The sequence below is a fragment of the Stenella coeruleoalba genome (assembly GCF_951394435.1).
Source record: "Stenella coeruleoalba genome assembly, chromosome: 10".
Taxonomy (NCBI): Eukaryota; Metazoa; Chordata; class Mammalia; order Artiodactyla; family Delphinidae; genus Stenella; species Stenella coeruleoalba.
Genome location: NC_137156.1, coordinates 100,429,536 through 100,450,945, shown reverse-complemented (window position 1 = coordinate 100,450,945; position 21,410 = coordinate 100,429,536). Strand labels below are relative to the sequence as shown.

Genomic DNA, 21,410 nt, shown 5'->3' with positions numbered 1-21,410 from the left:
CACAGGCCTTCCTCCGCACATAGCCTTTACTAGGGTTCAGGACTCCCCTCAGCTTCTTTTCTTCTTCCTTTTCTTTCCTCCCTCCCTCCCTTCTTTCCTTTCTTTTTTTGTATTTCACAAGACTAAGTCCATTCAATTTTCTAAAAACTAACTTCTCTTTATAACAACCTTATTGAGGAATTTCACATACCATACAATTCACCCACTTAAAGTGTACAATTCATCGGCTTTTAATATATTTGGAGTTGTGCAACCATCATCACTAATTCTGGAACATTTCCAACACCCCAGAAAGAAACCCTGTACCTGTTAGCAGTCAATCCCCATTCCCTCCTCTTTCCACCCCCAGGCAACCACTAATCTACTTCGTGTCTATAGATTTGCCTATTTTGGACATTTCATATAAATGGAATCATAAAATATGGGACCTTTCGTGACTGGTTCACCCTTGCTGTAGTATGTATCAGTACTTCATTCCTTTCCATTGCTGGATAATATTCCATTGTATGGATATTCCCCATTTTATTTATCCATTCATCAGTTGATGGACATTTGGGTTCTCCCTATTTTTGGCTATTATGAATAATGCTGATACGAATATTTGTGTACAAATTTTTGTGTAGACATATGTTTTCATCTTTCTTAGATACACATACCTAGGAGTAGAATTGCTGGGTCATACAGTAACTTCATGTTTAATGTTTTAGGAACTACCAGACTTTTTAAAAGTGGCTGGCTGTACCATTTTATATTCATATCAGTAGTAAATAAGGGTTCCAATTTCTCCATCCTACTGGGTGTGAACTGGTGTCTCATTGTGAATTTGACTTGCATTTCCCTGGTAGCTAATGATGTTGAACATCTTTTCATGTGCTTACTGGCCACAAGTATATCTTGCTTGAAGAAACGTCTATTCAGATCCCTTTCCCATTTTTCAATTAGGTTGTCTTATTATTGAGTTGTAGGAGTTTTTACATATTCTAGATGCAAGTCCCTTATCAGATAAGCAATTTGTAAAACTTCTCTCCCACTCTGTGCACTGTTTTTTCACTTCTGATGGCGCCCCCTCTGCTTTCAGAATGAAGGTCAAGCTCCTGAGCTCTGTTCCCAAGATCCTTCTCTCAGCCAAAATGAATTTCTTCTAGTTTCCTGAGTGGCCCATGCTCTTTCAATCCTCCATAATGACATGACATAGGTGCCATTCTCCACACCACCCCAGCCCTGGCCAAGAGTGCCCTTTCCCTCTTCTTCTCTGCCAGGTGTCATCTCCTCCAGGAAGCATCCCCCAATCTCCCTGCCCACCCAAGGCCTAATTAAGACCCATCTCCCTGTGCTGGCCTCTCCCACAGCACTTCGCTTACTGCTCTGTAATTGCACATTTAACCTGATGTCTCCCCACTAAAGTCCACGGGTCCTCTGCTGCCCCTGAGTGTGCCTTCTGTGACAAAAGACTATTTTTTATTATCATTATTAAACTAATAATCACTTTACTATAGAAATAACTCTAAAATTCTTGTTTCTCCTTAAGTTTTGTTCAACTTACAAATATTTTCCTATTTATAAACCTAGTAAAAATAAGCAACCAGGGCTTCCCTGGTGGCGCAGTGGTTAGGAATCCGCCTGCCGATGCTGGGGACACGGATTCGAGCCCTGCTCCGGGAGGATCCCACATGCCGCGGAGCAGCTAGGCCCGTGTGCCACAACTGCTGAGCCTGCGCTCTGGAGCCTGCGAGCCACAACTGCTGTGCCCACGTGCCACAACTACTGAAGCCCGCATGCCTGGAGCCCGTGCTCTGCAACGGGGGAAGCCACCACAATGAGAAGCCCACGCACCACAACGAAGAATAGCCCCCGCTCGCCACAACTAGAGAAAAGCCCGCGCCCAGCAACAAAGACCCAACGCAGCCAAAAATAAAAATAAATAAATTAATTTAAAAAATAAGCAACCAACTGAAAAGGAGTCTTTCATTAAACTTTACGGAATTCAATTTTGAACAGACCATAAAATCCCTTAGTCTCATTTACAACTTAGTTAATTTCCTTAAACTAATTTAAACTGCAGTTATTAACTTAATATATTCAATTTTCCTTCTTAAGAATTTCAAATGCCTAATAATCAAAAGTTCCCCTCGTACTTACATAATGATAGTAGCTCTAATGAGAAAACTAAAAAATCGCATGAGTCATGGCACGGAAGGCGTGCAGCTTCTGGTAATGCTCACTAGTTGCCACTGGACCAACTCTCCTACAGGTAACAACTGTAAACTCTGGACCAACTATAAACTACAACCACCTGGAGGCAGTGGAGAGCAACCAGAAGCAGAAAGAGACGTAAGACACAAATGCATCTGGAAGAAGGGAATGGCATTAAGTGAGTTTCTCATTTTTTTAATGGCTTTTTGCCTGAGGGCAGGCACTGTCAGTGACCTGATGGATGAGCACAGAACTTGGAGCGACCACAGCAGCTTGCAATTGAGGCAGGAAATCCCAGAAAAGAGACAGATGCAGAGGGGGAGCCCCAATCCTGCACATACACTGCTGAATATCTGGAGCCCCTTGAACTACACACACCACGTGTGGGGCAGATGCCAAGCAGCCTAGCAAAGGCTGAAGAGACACTCCAGCTGCTGCCCACACAGGAAAGGTACAATTTAAATGTTGAGTCCAGCAAAGTTAACTACCTGCTTAAGAAAAAAAAAAAACAAACTACACAATAATCTTAAGAGAAACATGACAGATGTTCCCTACGCTGTATCATTCACAATGTTCAGAATATAACCCAAAATTCCAAAAAGCAGAAAAGTGTGAACCATATTCAAGAGAAAAGACAACCAATAGAGACTGACCCCAAGATGATTCAGAATTTAGAATTAGCAGATGAGAATTTTAAAATAGCTATTTTAGGGCTTCCCTGGTGGTGCAGTGGTTGAGAGTCCACCTGCCAATGCAGGGGACATGGGTTCGTGCCCCGGTCCAGGAAGATCCCACATGCCACGGAGCGGCTGGGCCTGTGAGCCATGGCCACTGAGCCTGTGCATCCGGAGCCTGTGCTCCGCAACGGGAGAGGCCACAACAGTGAGAGGCCTGCGTACCGCAAAAAAATAAATAAATAAATAAAAATAAAAATAGCTATTTTAGGGAATTCCCTGGTGGTCCAGTGGTTAGGGCTCTGAGCTTCCACTGCAGTTGGAGGCACAGGTTCGATCCCTGGTAAGGGAACAAATATCCCGCATATCACGTGGCACAGCCAAAAAAAAGAAGAAAAAAGCCATTATAACTATGGTCAAGAATATAAAGGAAAATATACTTGTAATGAATGAACAAATACGAAAGAAGAGCTAAATAGAAATTCTAGAGCTGAAAAATACAATAACTGAAACAAAAATTCACTGGATGGGCTTAAGAGAAATATTACAGATGACAGAAGAGTCAGTGAAGTTGAAGACTGAGAAACAGAAATCCTCCAATCTCAAGATCAGAGGGGAAAAAAAAGATTTAAAAAATGAACAGGGCCTCCATGACCTGGAGAACAATATCAAAAGGTCTAACATGTATAACTGGAGTCCCAGAAGGACAGGAGAGAATGGGGAAGAAAAGTTGTTTGAAGAAATAATAACCAAAAAATTTTCTATATTTGGTGAAATAATAAAGACATAGATGTATAGAATCAAGAAGCTCAGTGACCTCCCCCACAATCCCAAGCCAGAAAATATAATAAATCTCTTTAACATTCCAATATTGCTTAGGTACTTAATAAAAATTTCTTTTATCTTTCAATTTAAAATTGGAAGAATAAGGGAGTTCGCTTCCACTGCCATGGGCCTGGGTTCAATCCCTGCTCGGGGAACTAAGATCCTGCAAGCTGTGCAGCATGGCCAAAAAAAACCTGGAAGAATAAAATTGATTACTAGATTATGTCTTTTAAATGGTCATCATAAGACAAATCTGATAGAGATTCTAATAGGGATTCTAGTACCAGTCTGCCTGGGTTCCAATCCAGGCTTGACCATTAACTAAACTGTGTGTCTTTGGGTAATTACTGAACCTCTCTGTGCCTCAATTTTCTTAGATGTAAAGCGGTGATAATAGTATCTACCTCATAGAGTTGTTATAAAGATTAAAAGAATTAACATTATAAAGAGTTTATACAATGCCTGAAACTCAATAAATGTTAGCTATTGTCATTATTAAGCCAGATCCCCTTAAACATTACAAACACTTAAAATGCCAAAAGTACACATTATACCTAAGCCTAACACAAAAGTATAGATTTGATCTACTTCATCACTGTATATTTAATTCTAAATCTTCCCAGATTTAGAAGACACTCAGCCACTGAGGAAACAATTTTACTGTCCCAAACAAGTTATCTCAGCAGAGTGAGGTTGCTTATCATTCAAAAACTCAGGGCCACAACATGAGCTCTGGAGCTGCATACATGCAAGATATCTCCCATGGCCTGGCCCCCACGTTGAGCTCTTCTTTGTGGTCACTATAGCAACGAGACCCCATTCCTTCCCTGTGTAGTGTGGATTTTTGTTCCCATGAACTTCCAATACCCACACCCGATGTCCACTACACAGTAGATACGCAATAAATATTTGTTGAATGATGATGTACACACATTAAGTGGAAGAATAGATAGGGCCAGGGCTAGATGCAAGATGATAAAAATGAGGGTTTGGGGAAATCAGCCATGGGAAACTGAGAAAACACTCCTTATTTTTTCTTTACTTAATTATAAAAGAAATGACCAACAGTAAGATGAGGTAGAAGAAACGGCCCCAAAGGTAGGCTACACATAGCTGATACCTTTCCCTTCTAGCATGACATTTTTTGAGGAGTAAGGATGTTGTTAAACAAAGGCTCCATTGAACAGGCTGTAATTCTCACCTGCTTGTATGCGGTTCAAGCCACCCCCAATACCTTCGCTCTAATCCTCAGTGTCTTCTGCCTACTAACAGATTTTCCTACTACCAGGCTCTCTCTACCTTAATCCACCCTCCACAGAAACAAGGAAATCTTCTGAAATGGGAATCTGACCACGTCACTCCCTCCCTGGATCTATGGCTCCTGAATACTTACAGTAGATGATGTTCAAACTCCTTATTCTCACTAGTCAGGTATACAGTCATGTCCCCATCTTCCTTTCTAGCTCCATCTTTGTCCACAAGTCTGGGGATCCAGTCACCCTAAACAAATCACTGTCGCCTGAACTGTCACATATTTTCATTCTTCCCTGCCTTTGCAGATGCTATTTCCTCTGCCTGAAACGCCATTCCCATTGTCCTCTGCCTAGCGAACTCCTCCTTGTCCTGCTCAAAGCTCACCTCTACAAAATCTCCGGTCTCCACCAAGCAGTGCTGCCATCTTTTTTTGTGTCCCTATAGCTGTCTATCTGTACAATTCTCTCTCATGCCATGGATCACACTGCACAGGAACTGCTGGCTATCCCCACCAGCCTGTGAGCTCTCGCAGAGCAGAGGCAATGACTTACACAGCGCTATGTCAGCAGCTCCTAATAGGTGAAGGGCTGGCCTAGTGGCTGCTCATAACTGTTCACAAGGTGAATAAGTCAAATACAGGAAGGTAGAGTCATGACTAGAACCAAGACCTTACAGACCAAGCTGCGTTTCAATCCCAGGTGCCATAATTTACTAGCAGTGCGAGACCTTGGACGTGATATTTATTTCACTGCTCTAAGTATTATCTACTCATTTCTGAAAAGTTGATCAAAGTACCTACTTCAAAAGGTTTTGTAAGAATTAAATGAGATAAAGTATGCATAGCACTGAGCACCGAAGCTGGTATCACAGTAAATGCTCAATAAACAGGAGCTAACAAAAATAATGTACAATTATTATTAATACAATCTCCAAACATGAAAATACACTAAAACAGGCATGACCGAAACTGTTTCTCCCATCGGGCTTGTATAGAGCTACATACCTGTTTTCCACTCAGCTGGTAGAAGGAAAGTTTCTGTCCCCAGTCAGCTACAGCCAGGATGTCATTATGTTCCTCTCTAATCAACAGAAGACAAAAAAGGTTACGTGGGGCCATGGCCTGCTCAGGAGTGTAGCCCTCATCAGCATCTACATCTCAGTGTAGCCTGAGAGTTTAACAAACAACAGGAAAAAGAAAGCCCTGGCCAGGCTGTCAGATTGCCAAATGTTGGACAAGAGTACAGAGGCCAAAAGTTGTAATGCGGGCCTACCCATCAATCAGTCCAATGGGAAGGGACCAGGTGAGATTCAGCCCTCCCGGTATCTGTTATTTCACTGAATGCCCCACCACTCAGGTGCTCGTGGTGCCAAGACACTGCCACAATGAAGAGGTGAAACCTCTCATTTCAGTTTCCTAGGAGCAAAGCTAAGAAACAGCATGGTTGCAGATCCAAGAGTGCTTCTCTCTTACATACTATAAAACAAGGGGAGGGCATCCCTGGTGGCGCAGTGGTTGAGAGTCCACCTGCTGATGCAGGGGACATGGGTTCGTGCCCCGGTCTAGGAAGATCCCACATGCTGCGGAGCGGCTGGGCCTGTGAGCCATGGCCGCTGAGCCTGCGCATCCGGAGCCTGTGCTCCGCAACGGGAGAGGCCACAACAGTGAGAGGCCCGTGTACCGCAAAAAAAAAAAACATGGGGAGATGGTGGAGAGATATGTCTTCTGCACTGGGAAGGCATGGATCGTCTGATTTTTTTAATGGCCAGAGGGGAACTTGGCTTGCCTCTCCTCAAGCGGGAAATTAACACCTAAAACTAGGTTCTCTCACAGTTGGGGTTTTTGCACAGGTGAAAAGGTTGACTGGATCGAATTTAAAAAAAAAAAAGACCAACAACTGTCTTTGAAACTGAGTGCCTATCAGGATCAGTGTCTAGGAACTGGGGCTGTAGGACCAGCACAGGAGAAACCTCCTCAGCTAAGGCTGGGGATCAGCTACTCAGGAATCTAGTTCAAGAGAGAGACATTCCCAGCCCTTGAGTCCTGGTCTTAATCCACCTAATGTTGCCTCCTCTTTCCTTACTAATTCCAGCTTTTTGAGCCCAGGGCCTTGCGGTCATCTGGCAGCACCATGAGATATGCAGGCAAAGCATGGTGCAGCCCTATCTGCAAAACCCAGCCAAGAGTGGCAAAATAGCACTAATTCGTAACTAAGGGAAAAAAGACAAAGATGGAGAGGGATGGAGCGGACCCACAGGTGAACTCTGTGTGAATGGCACTGAAATCCAAACACATCCAGAGGCCCAGGCTACAGTGAGCCCTCTTGAGGAGACCACATACAGCTCTGGGCCAGGTTCAGCCCCACGAGCTGGATGGGTGGTTTTCAACCTTCTTTTCCCCTTTTTTCCCCCGGCAGTGGGACTCCTTACCAAAACAAACACTTGTGCTAACAATTAAAGGGTCTGCTCTGGCTGAAGCACAGATAGGAACCTGAAACCCACACTTTCCTCCCTTCCTTGTCCCCCACCTCCCACCTTCTTTTTCCAAGGAACCCCAGGCACCACAGAACACAGTTTGAAAAGTCCTAAGCTCAATCACTTTTGCCCAATCAGAATATCCTGGCTCCCGCACTCCAGCCTGCAGTGTTTTCCCTACAGGTAACCTCGACTGAAGAGAAGGAAGGACAGCTGGACAGCGAGGATTTGGTGTGAGGACTGCGGGTAAGATGGGGGCCTCCTCTCTGATACGTGTCCTAGCAAATACAAGGTGAGGTGCGGCATGGAAACAGGCTAAGAAAGTGCACAGTAAGAGAAGAAGCGTTCACTGAACTCCTGGGCGGCCATGCCAAGGGCACACGAGGCAGGCACTAAAAATCATGTTTCTCAAAGGACCGCTAATGTTACCGGAAAAAGTGCACTCTATGATGTTAAGTGGAAAAAAAGGAAGTACGATATGATTTGGTTCATTATATGAATACACTAAAAGCCTGAGAGGAAATACTAAATGCTAACAGTGGTATCCTCAGGGGATGGGGTTTTATAGAAAAGTCAAACTTTCTCCCTTAGACTTTTCAGTATTTCCTCAAGTCTCTCAAAGAAGAATTTTATAACTCACAAGTTTTGAGGGAGTGTCCCCCTTGCTGGAGGAGCTTTAACCAGCAACACCCCCACCCCCGGTCCCTTTTAGAAAGGAGCTTCGGAGCAGCACCTGCCCCAGTAGGTCTACACTGGGGGCTGGACCCTTCCAAGGAGGGTTCTCGCTCCTCGGGACACACTCACAAGTTGTCGTCCCTGGGACTGTCGTCCTCTTCCTCTGGCTCTTCCTCCTCTGCCTCACTACCCTGACTACTGTACACTGCTGACTTCAGAGTGGAAGAGATTTCCTGAAAATATCTGTTGACAATGACTTCCTCGGCATCCTCGTTCTCTCTGTTCATCCAGAAACTCTCCCATCGGCTGCAGACAGTAAGTGGTTGTTCACAATCACGTTGCCTAGAACTACACTAAAGCTTAATTTCAAAACCTGTCAAGGAGCCCCTGAACCCCGCCCGGAAGAGGACAGCAACCAGGTACACTGGGTGTGCTGCTTCTCATGAATTAAAAATGGTACCCTGAAGCCACAAAGTCATCTGTGGCCACAAAAATCAAACAGCAGGAACTCTGGGGTAGGCTAATGGCCTCTGAAGGCATTAGACATACATGGTACAGCCCTGGGCTGGACAAAATGATTCAGGAAGAAGCATAATAATCTGATGTAAGAAAAGCAATGAAATTAAACTACCTTCTAAATCAAGTAGGCACCACCTGTAAAATGACATTGGGCTGGTAAACATTAAGTTCTTTACCTTCAGAGGACTCTGTGGGGGATATTGGTGGTTTAATAATATCACAGAATTATACAAAGAGGATGTAAAGCTGTTAGTCCACCATCAAAGTCACATGAGCACAGTAAGGAAAACGTGTGTAAGGTTAGAGAAGGTAGATGCCAACTGTTTGTGCAATTATAGGCTTTGGGGACATTTATACTTAATTTTGATGTTTTTTTGACAAGGGCAGCAAAATAGGCTCATGAAAAAGTAAAAAAGGCTCATGAAAAAGCACATCTTCTGCTCAGACTTGGAGGGAAGAACTGAAAGGTGGAAAAGACCAAAATAAAGCCACAGCAGAGAGGTGAGCTCTCGATTCCTAAGGAAATGGCTCTCCTGTGTCACATGCGTACATACTCTCTCTCCCTCTCCCTCTCATGCACACACACACTGAGCTGGTCTAGATAGCTCATCTGCTCAGCTAAATTTCTGGGATTCATTCCAAAACTCAAGATGGGCTCTTTAAAAATTCCATTCACATGGAATAGGTTCCAAAACAGATCAGTCAAATGGGGTGAGAAGCCTCTGAATCATGGAGCCCTCGGGGGAAAGAACTCAGCCCACTAAGAAGGCCTTCTCCACAGAGTTTCCGTCCTAGGAGGAGGACAGCTGTGCGGTCACCTTGAAGGGCTCCAGCAGATGGACCACAGCGGGGAGAGGGAGCCCCCTGGCCGCTCAATCTTCACCTTCTCCTCCCCGTTTCTGTTCCGTATGCTGATGACCCCGCTGAACATCCCCAGAGCCAGGTACTGACCGTCATTTGTCCAGCTGTTCAAACAACCAACAATGGGCATGGGGAGGGGAAAGGAACACAGAGAAAGTCAAAGTTGCAAGGATGATACCTTGGTTGAAACAATCTGATGAGGCAGCAATGGCTGGGCTCATCCTGACCCTGATGTAAAAATCAGAGGGCCAAACTGAGCGTCCCATTTCTTCCTGGAGTGGAGGGTGAGATGTGAAGGCGGGAGCACCTTCTTGGTGCCCATAGTCTCTGTCTGCACTGCCACGACGGCCCTCAGCTTTGCCTGCATTGCGGGGTCAGCCTCCATTCCCCGCTCGCCATTTCAACCTCCTCCCACTTCCAGTGCACCTGAAGAACAGAATCTGCGTCTTGGTTGTTGCTAGCCTCTAGAACAGGTGCCTAACAAATGCTGAATGGAAAGAAAGGCTACACTCAGAAGCTGCGCAGCAAGACCAGCCACCATTTGAGAGCGTCTACCGTGTGCAGGCACCGCGCTGCTTGCTTTAAACTCATTAGCTCGTGTACATTTCACAACAGCCCCATCAAGTCAGCATCTTAATCCCCATTTGTCAAATAAGGAACCTCCTGAGGTCACAGAGCCTGTCAGCCACTGAATGTGGATTCGAATCCAGATCTAATATCAAAGCCCGAGCTTTCTCCAGCGCATGTGCTGCCTGCACCAGGACAGCCTCAGGTCCCCAGAGCCTCCCCTGAGCACAGCTTGAGGCTGCGGAGGCCTGCTGCTGGACAACTGCTCAAAAGCAACCTGCAGTTCTCTTTTGCTTGCCGATCAAAAGCACAGGTTCTTCCCATCAAGGAGACCACGAGAAAAGAAAAGAGGAAACATGGGGCCCAAACCAACTAGGTGGCACAAGACCTTCTCTACTGTGTGAACTAACCAGACTTTGAGAGTCTGTTTGAAGAGCGGGGAACAAAAAACTACCTTCAGAGCTGCCCTTAACTTACCTGCAGCAGGTGATCTTGCTGCTAGATTTGTGCTTAGAGACAGACTTCTGTTCAGGAGACCATAAGCCTTCAACACAAAATAATATAAAAGAAGAGAGGTTGGTTGGAACATTACTCAGCAACAAAAAGGAACAAACTATTGATACACACTACAATTTAGATGGATCTCCAGGGTTTTATGCCGAGTTTAAAAAGCCAGTCTCAAAAGGTCATATGCTATATGATTCCATCTTATATAAAGATGGGGAACAGATGAATGGTTACCAGGTACAAGGGGTTAGTGCTAACAGGAGATGGGGGAGATGAGGGTAAAGGAGTATCTTTGTGGTGATGGTAATCTACACAGGGGATGAAATGACAGAACTATGTACACACATTGTGCCAGGCCCCACCTCCTGATTTTGATACCGTACAACAGTTACATAAGATGTATCCATTGGGGAAACAGGAAGAAGGGTACATAAGACCTCTCAACTATCTTTGCAACTTACTGTGAATCTATAATTATTTCAAAAGAAAAAAGAGAGGAAGATATATTGGTGAATTGATAGCCAACTTTTCAGGAGTTTAAGTCAAAGAAATGGCAACTTCACTGTTCGTAATTATTACACTGCAACCAGAGTACAACTTAGCATTCAAAGTAATGAATGACGCTTTCTGAAAATCCAGTCTCTCCTGACCCTATCTGGGCTGTGCCATGTCCCTGGCACACTGGTCACCTTCGGCTTGCTCCCTCCTGCCAGTGACTCAGTGGCCCACAACAGGTGTAGGTCTGGGCAACAAAAGCAAATTCTACTCTTTGCCTGAGCCATGAAGCACAGCCAAGGAAGTAATCCTAGGGCAGAAACGCATTTACACAGCAAGGTGCAACATCAAACAATGTGCTTCCCCTCTCCCCTGCCCAGAATGCCTCCCCCCGGCATTTCAGCCTATGCACACCTTACCTGTGGTCCACCGAGGCCCCCTCAGAGCCTGCTGCTGGAGGAAACCACACCCTCCAGGCCCCTGAGGCAGCACTGACCAGAGCAGACTCTAGATGCAATCACACGGCCTAGGTCCAAGCCCTGGGTCCATCCCTTACCCGCTGGGTAACCTCAAGTGAGTCACTGGACCACTCTAAGCTCAAGTTCTGTTCCTCAGTGGAGTGGGGATGAGAATAATACCTGACCTCAGACCTCAGAGGTCGTCACAGAGCTCACACAGGAATTTGTTTCAACTCTCAGCACAGTGCCTAGCATATCACAAACATTCAACAAATATTATTCCTTAATAATATATTTTTACAAATTCTTCCTCCCTACCTGCCCCCAACCACAAGCTCTTTGAGGGCAGGAATTCTATTTTGTCTTTTTCACCCCAAAAGTAAGCACCCAGACCAATGCCTCACATGGAGAAAATGCTAAATTTTTAATGAATGACAGTCCCTTCCCCTTTTATTTATACAACATGCTTTCAATTACATTCTCTCTTTGGAACCTCAGAATTGTATCAGTGGATGGACTGGGGGATGCATTCATCTTAGATCAGGAGGGAAACTGAAAGGGATTAGATCTCTCGCTCCTTGACTTCAACAATGGCTGTTCTGTTGTAACCACTATCTCTTAGCAAGGAAGACAGAACTTACGAGCTGTAAGCCAGAATCGACCTTGAAAAGAGAACATGCAAGCCTCTGCTCGAGTTCCTGCCTCTTCGCTGACGTCTCACTGCTTCTCCTCTGCGCCAGGACCACACCAGTGCCGTGTGTGGGGTGGGTGAACTCCTCGGGGCATTCAGCCCCTCAGGAAGGACAGCCACAGCCACTGAACAACTAATGGGGACACGCCGCACAAGAAGCACAGCGAAGCTTTCCACACATACACGGGCGCTGGGGGACCCGGAAGTGGGGACAACTGAACCATCCCTGCCAGGGTGGGGCGGGGAAGGCTTCCCAGAGGTGGCAACACCAACTTAACGCCTGTGCTCTCCCATCTCTCTCACCATCTCCCTCCCAGGGCCCTTCCCGCTGTCTCCTAGACTTCTTACCAGACTCAGTGCCATCACTCACTCTCTTGGTTTCTACACAATTTAAAGAACAAGTGCCAGCCTCCCTTCAGCCATTGACGGTGGGTAGAACGGTATTAACTCTCTCAGGACAAAACCACCACATTCTGGATAGATTTCAGCACTTTCTGCCAATTTTCAGTTATTCCCAGACAAGACACTGGGAATCAGAACCTACCAAAGTCACTGGAGGAACAGGATGCCAGCTGGTGGGTAACAGGGTTGTAGGAGACACACTGGATAGAATCATTGTGCCTGGGAAGTAAACAAATGTAGATGATTATGCAGCAAACCACAAATGCTTCAGTGGCTACAGCTCAAGATTTTAATGATGGGTCCACAGCCTCTCTGACTCCACACCGTGAACTCTGATGCAAGTGACCAATTAAAAGCACAGGGATGAGTTCTCCCCTCCTGGGCTACCCCCCAGCCACTATTTTCCTCTCTCAAACATTACCCACCCATCAGACTGGCCTAGCTTAAATGCCACCTCCTCCAAGACTAGTGTGCTGCACACCTCTGGTGTGCCAGCTAGTAAGAGCATGATGTAAATCACCTCGCCTAGTGCCAGATGCCTAAGAAGTGCCATATTAATGGCCCTCACACTTATTGCTTTGTGGAGGCCTGGAAATACATTCATTAATACAGGATGGAGGTCCAATGAAAATACTAGACCAATATCTGGAAACATCTGAGATAACAATGAAAGCTGAGTGAGTCATGTACCACACGGGGCATCTCAGCCTGAGTTGTTTTTTGTTTTTGTTTTTGTTTTTGTTTTTGTTTTTGTGGTACACGGGCCTCTCACTAGAAGCACAGGCTCCGGACGCGCAGGCTCAGCGGCCATGGCTCACGGGCCCAGCCGCTCCGCGGCATGTGAGATCTTCCCGGACCGGGGCACGAACCCGTGTCCCCTGCATTGGCAGGCGGACTCTCAACCACTGCACCACCAGGGAAGCCCTGTTTTTTGTTTTTAATTAATTAATTAATTTTTATTTTTGGCTGTACTGGGTCTTCGTTGCTGCACATGGGCTTTCTCTAGTTGCAGTGAGCGGGGGCTACTCTTTGTTGCGGTGTGTGGGCTTCTCATCGCAGTGGCTTCTCTTGTTGTGGAGCACGGGCTCTAGGCACACAGGCTTCACTAGTTGTGGCACGCGGGCTCAGCAGTTGTGGCTCATGGGCTCTGGAGTGCAGGCTCAGTAGTTGTGGCACACGGGCTTAGTTGCTCTGCGGCATGTGGGATCTTCCCGGACCAGGGCTCAAACCCATGTCCCCTGCATTGGCAGGTGGATTCTTAACCACTGTGCCACCAGGGAAGTCCCTCAACCTGAGTTTTATTCCTCCACTTCTGGGTAATACTTTACTTACAACCTCATTCATTCATTCATTTATTCATTCATTCAAATATTGATTTGTTGATTTGCACATCGGTGTTCACAGCAGCATTATTCTGAATAGCCAAGAGGTGGAAGTAACCCAAATGTCCGTCAACAACAGATGAATGGATAAACAAAATATGCTCTGTACATACACCAGAATATTATTCAGCATTAAAATGTAAGGGAGTTCTGACACAGGAACCTTGAGGACATTATGCTCAGTGAAATAAACCAGTTACAAGAGGACAAACACCATAGTATTCCACTTATATACGGTACCCAGAGTAGTCAAATTCATAGAGACAGAAAGTAGAATGGTGGTGCCTAGGGCTGGGGGAGGGGGAATGGAAGTGGCTGCTTAATGGGTGTGGAGCTTCAGTTTTGCAAGATGAAAAATAGTCCTGGAGACTGGCTGCACGACAACACGGATGTACTTAGCACTACCGAACTGTACACTTAAAAATGCTTAGGATGATATGTTATGTGTGTTTTACCACAATTAAAAAGAAAAACGGGCTTCCCTGGTGGCGCAGTGGTTGAGAATCTGCCTGCCAATGCAGGGGACACGGGTTCGAGCCCTGGTCTGGGAAGATCCCACATGCCGCGGAGCAACTAGGCCTGTGAGCCACAATTACTGAGCCTGCGTGTCTGGAGCCTGTGCTCCGCAACAAGAGAGGCTGCGATAGTGAGAGGCCCGCGCACCACGACGAAGGGTGGCCCCCACTTGCCGCAACTAGAGAAAGCCCTCGTACAGAAACGAAGACGCAACACCGCCATAAATAAATAAATAAATTTTTAAAAAAAAGAAAGAAAAACGATCATTTGTTGAGTACCTACTACAGGCCAGGCATTGCACTAGGCACCAGTGACACAGCATGAGCAAAACAAGACGCAGTGTCTGCCCTCATGGAGCTTACAGGTTGATGGGAGATATCAATCAGCCACCAGAATAAATGTAAAACTACAGCCGTTAGGGACTTCCCTGGCTGTCCAGTGGTTAAGACTCCATGCTCCCACTGCTCAGGGCACAGGTTCAGTCCCTGGTCGGGGAACTAAGATCCCACATGCCACACGTTACGGCCAAAAGAAAAAAAAAACTACAGCTGTGAGAAGCACCATGAAGGAGACCCAATCAAGGCTCCAGGGGCAGGAAAGGCTTCACAGAAGAAGCAACATCTGAGATGTGCAGAGTGAGTAGGGGTTAACCAGGCGGAGGGATGGGGAAGAAGAGGAGGAGAGCCTCTGCACTGAGAGGGGCCTGAAGCACACTGACCCCAAGTCTCAGGGTGTCAACGGTGGCTGGATGTGAGGCTCTTGAAAAAGGACAGGTCGGGGTGGGGTGGAATGTGCGATATCAGATTAACTAAACTGAGCTACACGAAAACACCTAGCCCAGTGCTGGCCAAGCCAGCAGTGCTCAAGAACTGTTCCCTCACTTACTCATTCCCCAACCCTCCCAGCGCACAACCCCACAACTTCACTTGAAGTTCAACTGCAGAGAAAAAAGTCCTTCCTGATAGCTTTGCTAAGGGCCTTTTGCTACAGTAGCTCAGTAAGAGGCAAACTAATAATACTGTAAACCTAAACGGTTACTTACGTGTACTTCAGAATGCCTTCCAATTTTGACGTCCAGATAATAACACTTTTGTCAGCTGATCCAGAAGCAAAGCGCTTGCCTAAAAGTGTTTTTAAAAAGAATAAATTTTCACATTCATTTAGGCCAGCATTTTGCAAAGTATTTCTTAGAAAATGACTTCTTTAAGGTCCCTAGTATGTGTCAGTTGCTTCTCTACCCCTTCTTCATATCTGTACTGAGTGGCAGTACTTTGGAGTCAGGAAGTTTGAGCTCATATCCTGCTCTGCCTGGCACTAACAAAGATGTGCTGAGGGCCTATCACATGCCAGCATCATGTTCTGTGCTCAGAATCAAGTAGTGATTAAAACATACATGCTGTCTACCTTCATAGAGTTTGTCTGGTGGGAAAAGTAGGCATTAAATTAAATTCATCCAATTCAAATACGACGTAGTGAGAAAAAAAAGCAGGCCCTATAAAAGAGAATACCTGAGGACCCAATTTTGGTGAGGGAGGTTTCTGTGAGAATGCTATCTTTCATTGAGACCTAAAGGTTGAGCAAAGCTTAGCCAGGTGCAACGAGAGGAGAAAGACCTATCCATATGGGTCAAACAGATGTGCAAAGGCCCTGAGGCAGAAAAAACCTACATGTGTGAGGAGGTGAGAGGCAGCCAGCATGGAACATCAAGGGCAAAGGGTGAGGTGGGTGGGGGAGGGATCTCTAGGGGCTTCGGGGCCACAGTAAGATCCTGCTCTCTATCCCAAAGAAAGGCTTTAAGCAAAAGAGTGACAGATGAGATTTTCATTTTCACACTGCTTGGGCCATGTGACACTGCTGCAAATACTAAATAATAGAAGCTGCTCTTATTTATTATTTCTGTCACTGCTCCCTTACACTGGCAGGCAGCAGGTGATGAAGAGTGTGGACTAAGGGCTCAGAGTCGGAGCTGGAATCCCCAGCGACGTCACCCACCAGCTGCAGGACCAGGAACAAGCTACTGAACATCTCTAGGCCTTCATTTCCTCATGTGAAAAGTGGACGCAACAACAGTATTTACCTCATAGTTGTTGTGAAGATTAAATGAGATTAAAGTGCTTAGGTCTGTGCCTGGCCTAGAATGAATGCTAAACAAAAGTAGCTATTATTATTATTTCCTTACATTGCCTTGTATTGCTTTCCTTGAAGAAAAACTAGCTCTTAATACACCTTTGTATCATAGTTGCTCATTAAATACTTATTCAATTTAAGGGGGAAATCAGAAACAAGCAAAATCATCATTTTTTAAAGAGCAAAACCAAATTCAGTGTATCCTCACTTCTAGATCCAAGGGGAAAAGACTTCCTTATCATTACATGAGTGTCATGAGGGGCAGCATGATACACCAGAAAGAACAAGGGCTCTGCAGTCAGAGGATACAGGTCAGGCCCAGCTCTGCCACCGTCACCCGTAATCGCTCCAAGCCTGTTTTCTGATCCGTGAGAGGAGCTGCGATCCCTTCCCTGCCTCCTTCAGAGGGCTGCTGGGAGATCAAACGTGAAGATGTGTGTGGCAGGACTATGCAAAACGCGGACAAATGCCCCGATAGCAGGTCTCACTCTAAGATCCTCAAGGGCCTTGATGGTGCTGCAGGCCAAAGACGCCCTAGGCTTATAAACTCTGAGGCCTCACAGGTCTCCCCACGGTACTACTCTGAACTTAAACTCAAACACGCACATAAAAAAATATGACTACCGTGGCACAGGGCTCCTGACTACCAGGCAAGAACTAGCGTTGTCTTTGCCACTACCTCGCTGTATGACCTCAGCCAGTCGTGGGACTTCTCTAAATCTTTATGTAGGTGTAACATGAAGAGATTGGGCTAGATCAGACTAACACTGTGTGCCCCAAATTGTGTGTATACATGAAGTAGGTGCATTTTTCTAGAGAGGGGTCTATAGCTTTCATCAGATTCTCAAAGAGGTCTGTCATCTAAAAGAAATTAAAAACCTGGAGCCTGAATGATCTCCATGGTTCATTTAAGCACCGTGCCATCGATTCTGCGACTTCTCGGCAGTGGTCACAGAGGGCCACCTCTAATCCTATATCCACTTGACACATGAGGAAATCGAGACTCAGACAGGGTCAATAACCACCTCAGACTCACAGAGCTTTTCGGGTTGGAGCTGTCTCATCCCAAAGTCCATGCTCTTCCCATTGATGCTATGCTGTGCGTAGCATGGATTTACTTTTAACTCTCAACGTCAGTTTCACGCAGCCGATGTGACCACCACCTCTCCTCTTTCTCACCCCACCTGGTGCCCTAACGCCAATGACTCTTCAACCCCACTAGAACCTCCCTCACCCCTTGTGGTCCTCTCACCCCTCATTACTCAGCAACAAGGTTGCTCACCCCTCATTACTCAAGGTCAATGTATATAATCATTCCTTTGCATACATCCTCTGCCCTTGCCCTCTCACTGCATCTTCAGAGGTGCTTGTAAACCTACCACTCTGGTTAAATCCAACTCTCCACCTCCTCTGTCCCTGTATCTGTGCAGCTCAAAGTGATGGAGAAAAAGACACAATCGCACCACTGATCTCACTTTCAATTCATGACCACCAGCTTTGGGTGGGCCCTTCGTGTAGCTAGGGTCTCACTATACCTCCCGGGGCCATTCACTCAGCCCCTCAACTAGGTGGTGTTGTACTCTTTCTTCTTTTTCCTCAACTCTCGGACACCTCCTTCCCCATCCTCACTCTCAGATGTTGCTGCTTCCTATTTCACTGAAAAAACGGAAGAGAATTCTGTTAGACTCCTACTACGACATGTCCCCGCTGCCAGCACTTGCAGTGACATCCTCCACTTCCCACCATGCTCACCTCTGCCCTGGATCCCCTCTCCTCTTCCCACTCAGCAACTCTGCTCCAGCAATTCCGCCCCCACCTCTACAGCGTCAACTTTCCTCAAACTCAACACGTCTGAAACTGAACTCCGGATCTCCTGCTGTAAGTTTCTCGGCCTGCACCCTTCCCCACCTCAGTGGAGGGCAACTCCATCCTTTCAGTCATTCAGGTCAAAAACCATGGAGTCACCCCCGACTCCTTTCTTCACGCCCCACATTCTGTCAAGCAATCCTACTGGCTCCACCTTCCAACTGTATTCAGACTCTGACCACTGCTCCCCACTTTCTCTGCTCCTACAGGGGTCTGAGCTGCCATCACCAGTGGCTGACGCTTCTTCACTCGTCTTTCTGCCCAACCCTCAGCCCTTGCAGGCCGTTTGGGGTACAGCATCTGGAGGGATCCTTTTAAAATATAAATCCAATCAGATTTCTCCTCTGCTCAGAACTCTTTAGTGGTTCCCCATTTTCAGTGAGAATCAAAGCCAAAGTTCTACAACAGCCAACAGAATCCAGCCAGCCCACACCTGCTACCTCTCTACCTTCTTCCCCTATTGCTCCCCACCGATTCTCTCTGTCCCAGCCCCAGAAAGGCACACCCCACCTGAGGGCCTCTGCAATGGCTCTTCCCTCTGTGAGGAGCTCTCTTTCCCCAGATGCTCAGTCATTATTTCCCTGCCTCCCCACCTTCAAGTCTTTGCTTGCCTGTCCCCATCTCAATGAGCCACAATGACTACCCTGTTCAACACTGTACCCAATGCCCTGCCCACACAGCACTCTCAATCCCCCTTATTCTGTCCTACTTTTTCTTCTTCCTAACACCACCTTCCGCCGTACTGTTCAATTTACTTATTTACCATGTTTATTGTATGCCTTCCCTCATACTCTCTCTCCTTCCCCCACACCCCCCGCCACATAGATAAAAGCCCCATAAGGGCAGGGATCTTTGTTTTGCTCTCTGAAATATCTCAAGCAGCTAGAACAACGCCTGACACACAGATGGGCCTCAATAAATACTTGAATGACTGAATTGAATCGAATGACTGAACTGAAGTCTAAGAGACTAACTATCTTCCGAAACTGCAAGCTGTACTTGAGCTCACTCAACACGACGAAGGCGCAGCCAAGGAGAGAAATGAGTGGCTGTGAGGCCATTACACACACTAAACCCAGAGCAGCCTCTCACCATCCTTCGCATATGCCACACAGTACACAGTATCTTTGTGTCCCTTTAGGGGCTGAAGTAAGGTGCCATCAGACGTGTCGTAAACCTGGCAAAAAAGAGACAAAAGTACAGATTACCCGCGTGGCGTCCAGTCGTCAGAACCCCTGCAAGTTGCTGCTGCTATTTTTGTTGTCAAAACAACACATTTGTCAATATTCTAAATTTGCACCAAGTAAAAACTGAACCAAGAAACCAGAAAGAATGTGACTTAAAGTTGGGAAACCCAAGAAGGAGAGGCTCTGATTCTGCCCATTACACGGCCGGAAATGTGCCATTAATGCTCGAGAAACAAAACTTCACTCCGTGAAACTTCTCTACACAGTTCACTCCCCTTGCATGTATTTGGATATATGACCAAACAAGCTAGGCCCTCCCTAATAGAGCCAGCACAAAGAGCCCAGCTAGAGCATGATTAAATGCCAGTGTAGCCCTGCCCTACTACCAACATCACAGAGAGATGTTTCATACTTGCTACCAAGAGTTGGAAGTCACAGACCTGAACTCTGGGTTTGCAAATTGTAGGGAGTGTTATAAAACCCATCTGTAACGTGCATTTATGATTTTATAGCTGTGTAACATGTACAAATATGTGGAGATTTAAAAAACACACCATCTGAGAAATAAAAGCAAAACCCTCCAGAAATGGTCAGTGTTGGAGAAGATAACCTATGGGAAAAACCTAAAAGGATTTGGATTGTTTACCCTGGACAGAAGAAGTCTGCAGAACAATTTACCCGCGGCTTTCAGATTATGTAGTTACCATGCACAGAATGGAGATCAGGCCCTCTGCATATCTCGAGACAACAGAGCAAGAGGAAGCGGACTTACGCAGGAGGAAGGGGAGATCATGCAAAGGGTTTTAGGTCAAACATAAAGAGTTCTCTGAAAATTACTTTTATACACTGGGACAGGTTCCAGAGACAGCTTACGTTCTTTGAAAATATGAAAAATAGGACAGCATCCATATGGAATTGTTTAGGAAGGCCAGTGCCTAAAAGCTGGGGTCAGGCTATCTGGCTTCTCACAGAGGGAGCCCCTTCAGGCCTGTTGTTTGAATTTTTCAGGGGGACAAAATATGAACTGACAAAGGCTCACTTTCAAAGGCATTTAAATTATTTTGAACTCTTTCGTGGGTGTCTCAAAGTAAAAAGGGAAAGATTAATGACTCCAAAGGAGGTATTGTTCACAGGTTCCTATCTAATAGACAGTTTACCTACCTGTTTTAAGTAGCCCATTTCCTTCCCTATTAAAAAATAATGACTGGTTTTTCCACCTTGCCTTTTTTATCTTAAAAAAAGGGTCAAATTTCAGAGCACTTACAAGAGGCAGAGGAAAAAAAGCGCTTAAAAAGGAAACTCAGACAAAATCCTACCAGTAATCTGTTTCCTGCAGCCAAAATCAGTTGGGTTCCGTCGGGCTTAAATGCGAGGTCATATACACTAAACGGGAGACAAGACAAGACAAAAGGACAATTAGGAACCAAAATGATGAGGTCTGCTAATGGCCGGGAAAGCAAACTTTATTTCCATTACGAAGCACTGATTGTGTCTGAGGGAGAAAAATAATAGCTAAGAATTGCATTTGGTTGCAAATTCCATTCAACTACCACACCTTCGATCACAATTCACTTGGCAGTTAGCTGTTGTGTCCCAATTTCCACCTGTCCAGAAGCCAGACGCCAGACATGATTCAAAGAGTAAACAGTGGAGGGCACTACCTCATCTAATAATACCATGAAGGCTACACAAACTGAGAGAACGTGTGAGGGCTAGCAAATCCACAGGTCTCTGAAAAA

At 45.9% G+C, this 21,410-nt stretch overlaps 1 protein-coding gene across 5 annotated transcripts in view; it reads right to left on the bottom strand.

Annotated features, from left to right (window-relative positions):
* IFT122 (intraflagellar transport 122) overlaps positions 1 to 21,410 on the bottom strand; it is a 69,996-nt gene that overhangs the window by 42,407 nt on the left and 6,179 nt on the right. For 2 of the 5 annotated variants that reach the window (XM_079933883.1, XM_079933881.1), the window contains exons 2-8: positions 20,988 to 21,054; positions 19,577 to 19,661; positions 15,534 to 15,612; positions 12,736 to 12,812; positions 10,518 to 10,584; positions 9,431 to 9,577; positions 5,950 to 6,025 (exon numbers count right to left, since the gene is read on the bottom strand). In XM_079933883.1, coding sequence (XP_079790009.1) covers positions 5,950 to 6,025; positions 9,431 to 9,577; positions 10,518 to 10,584; positions 12,736 to 12,812; positions 15,534 to 15,612; positions 19,577 to 19,661; positions 20,988 to 21,054 — 598 coding nt within the window. Of the gene's footprint in view, positions 1 to 5,949; positions 6,026 to 8,222; positions 8,400 to 9,430; positions 9,578 to 10,517; positions 10,585 to 11,461; positions 11,856 to 12,735; positions 12,813 to 15,533; positions 15,613 to 19,576; positions 19,662 to 20,987; positions 21,055 to 21,410 lie in introns of those variants that run through there. The other 3 variants (XM_079933885.1, XM_079933882.1, XM_079933884.1) reach the window with 3 other exon arrangements.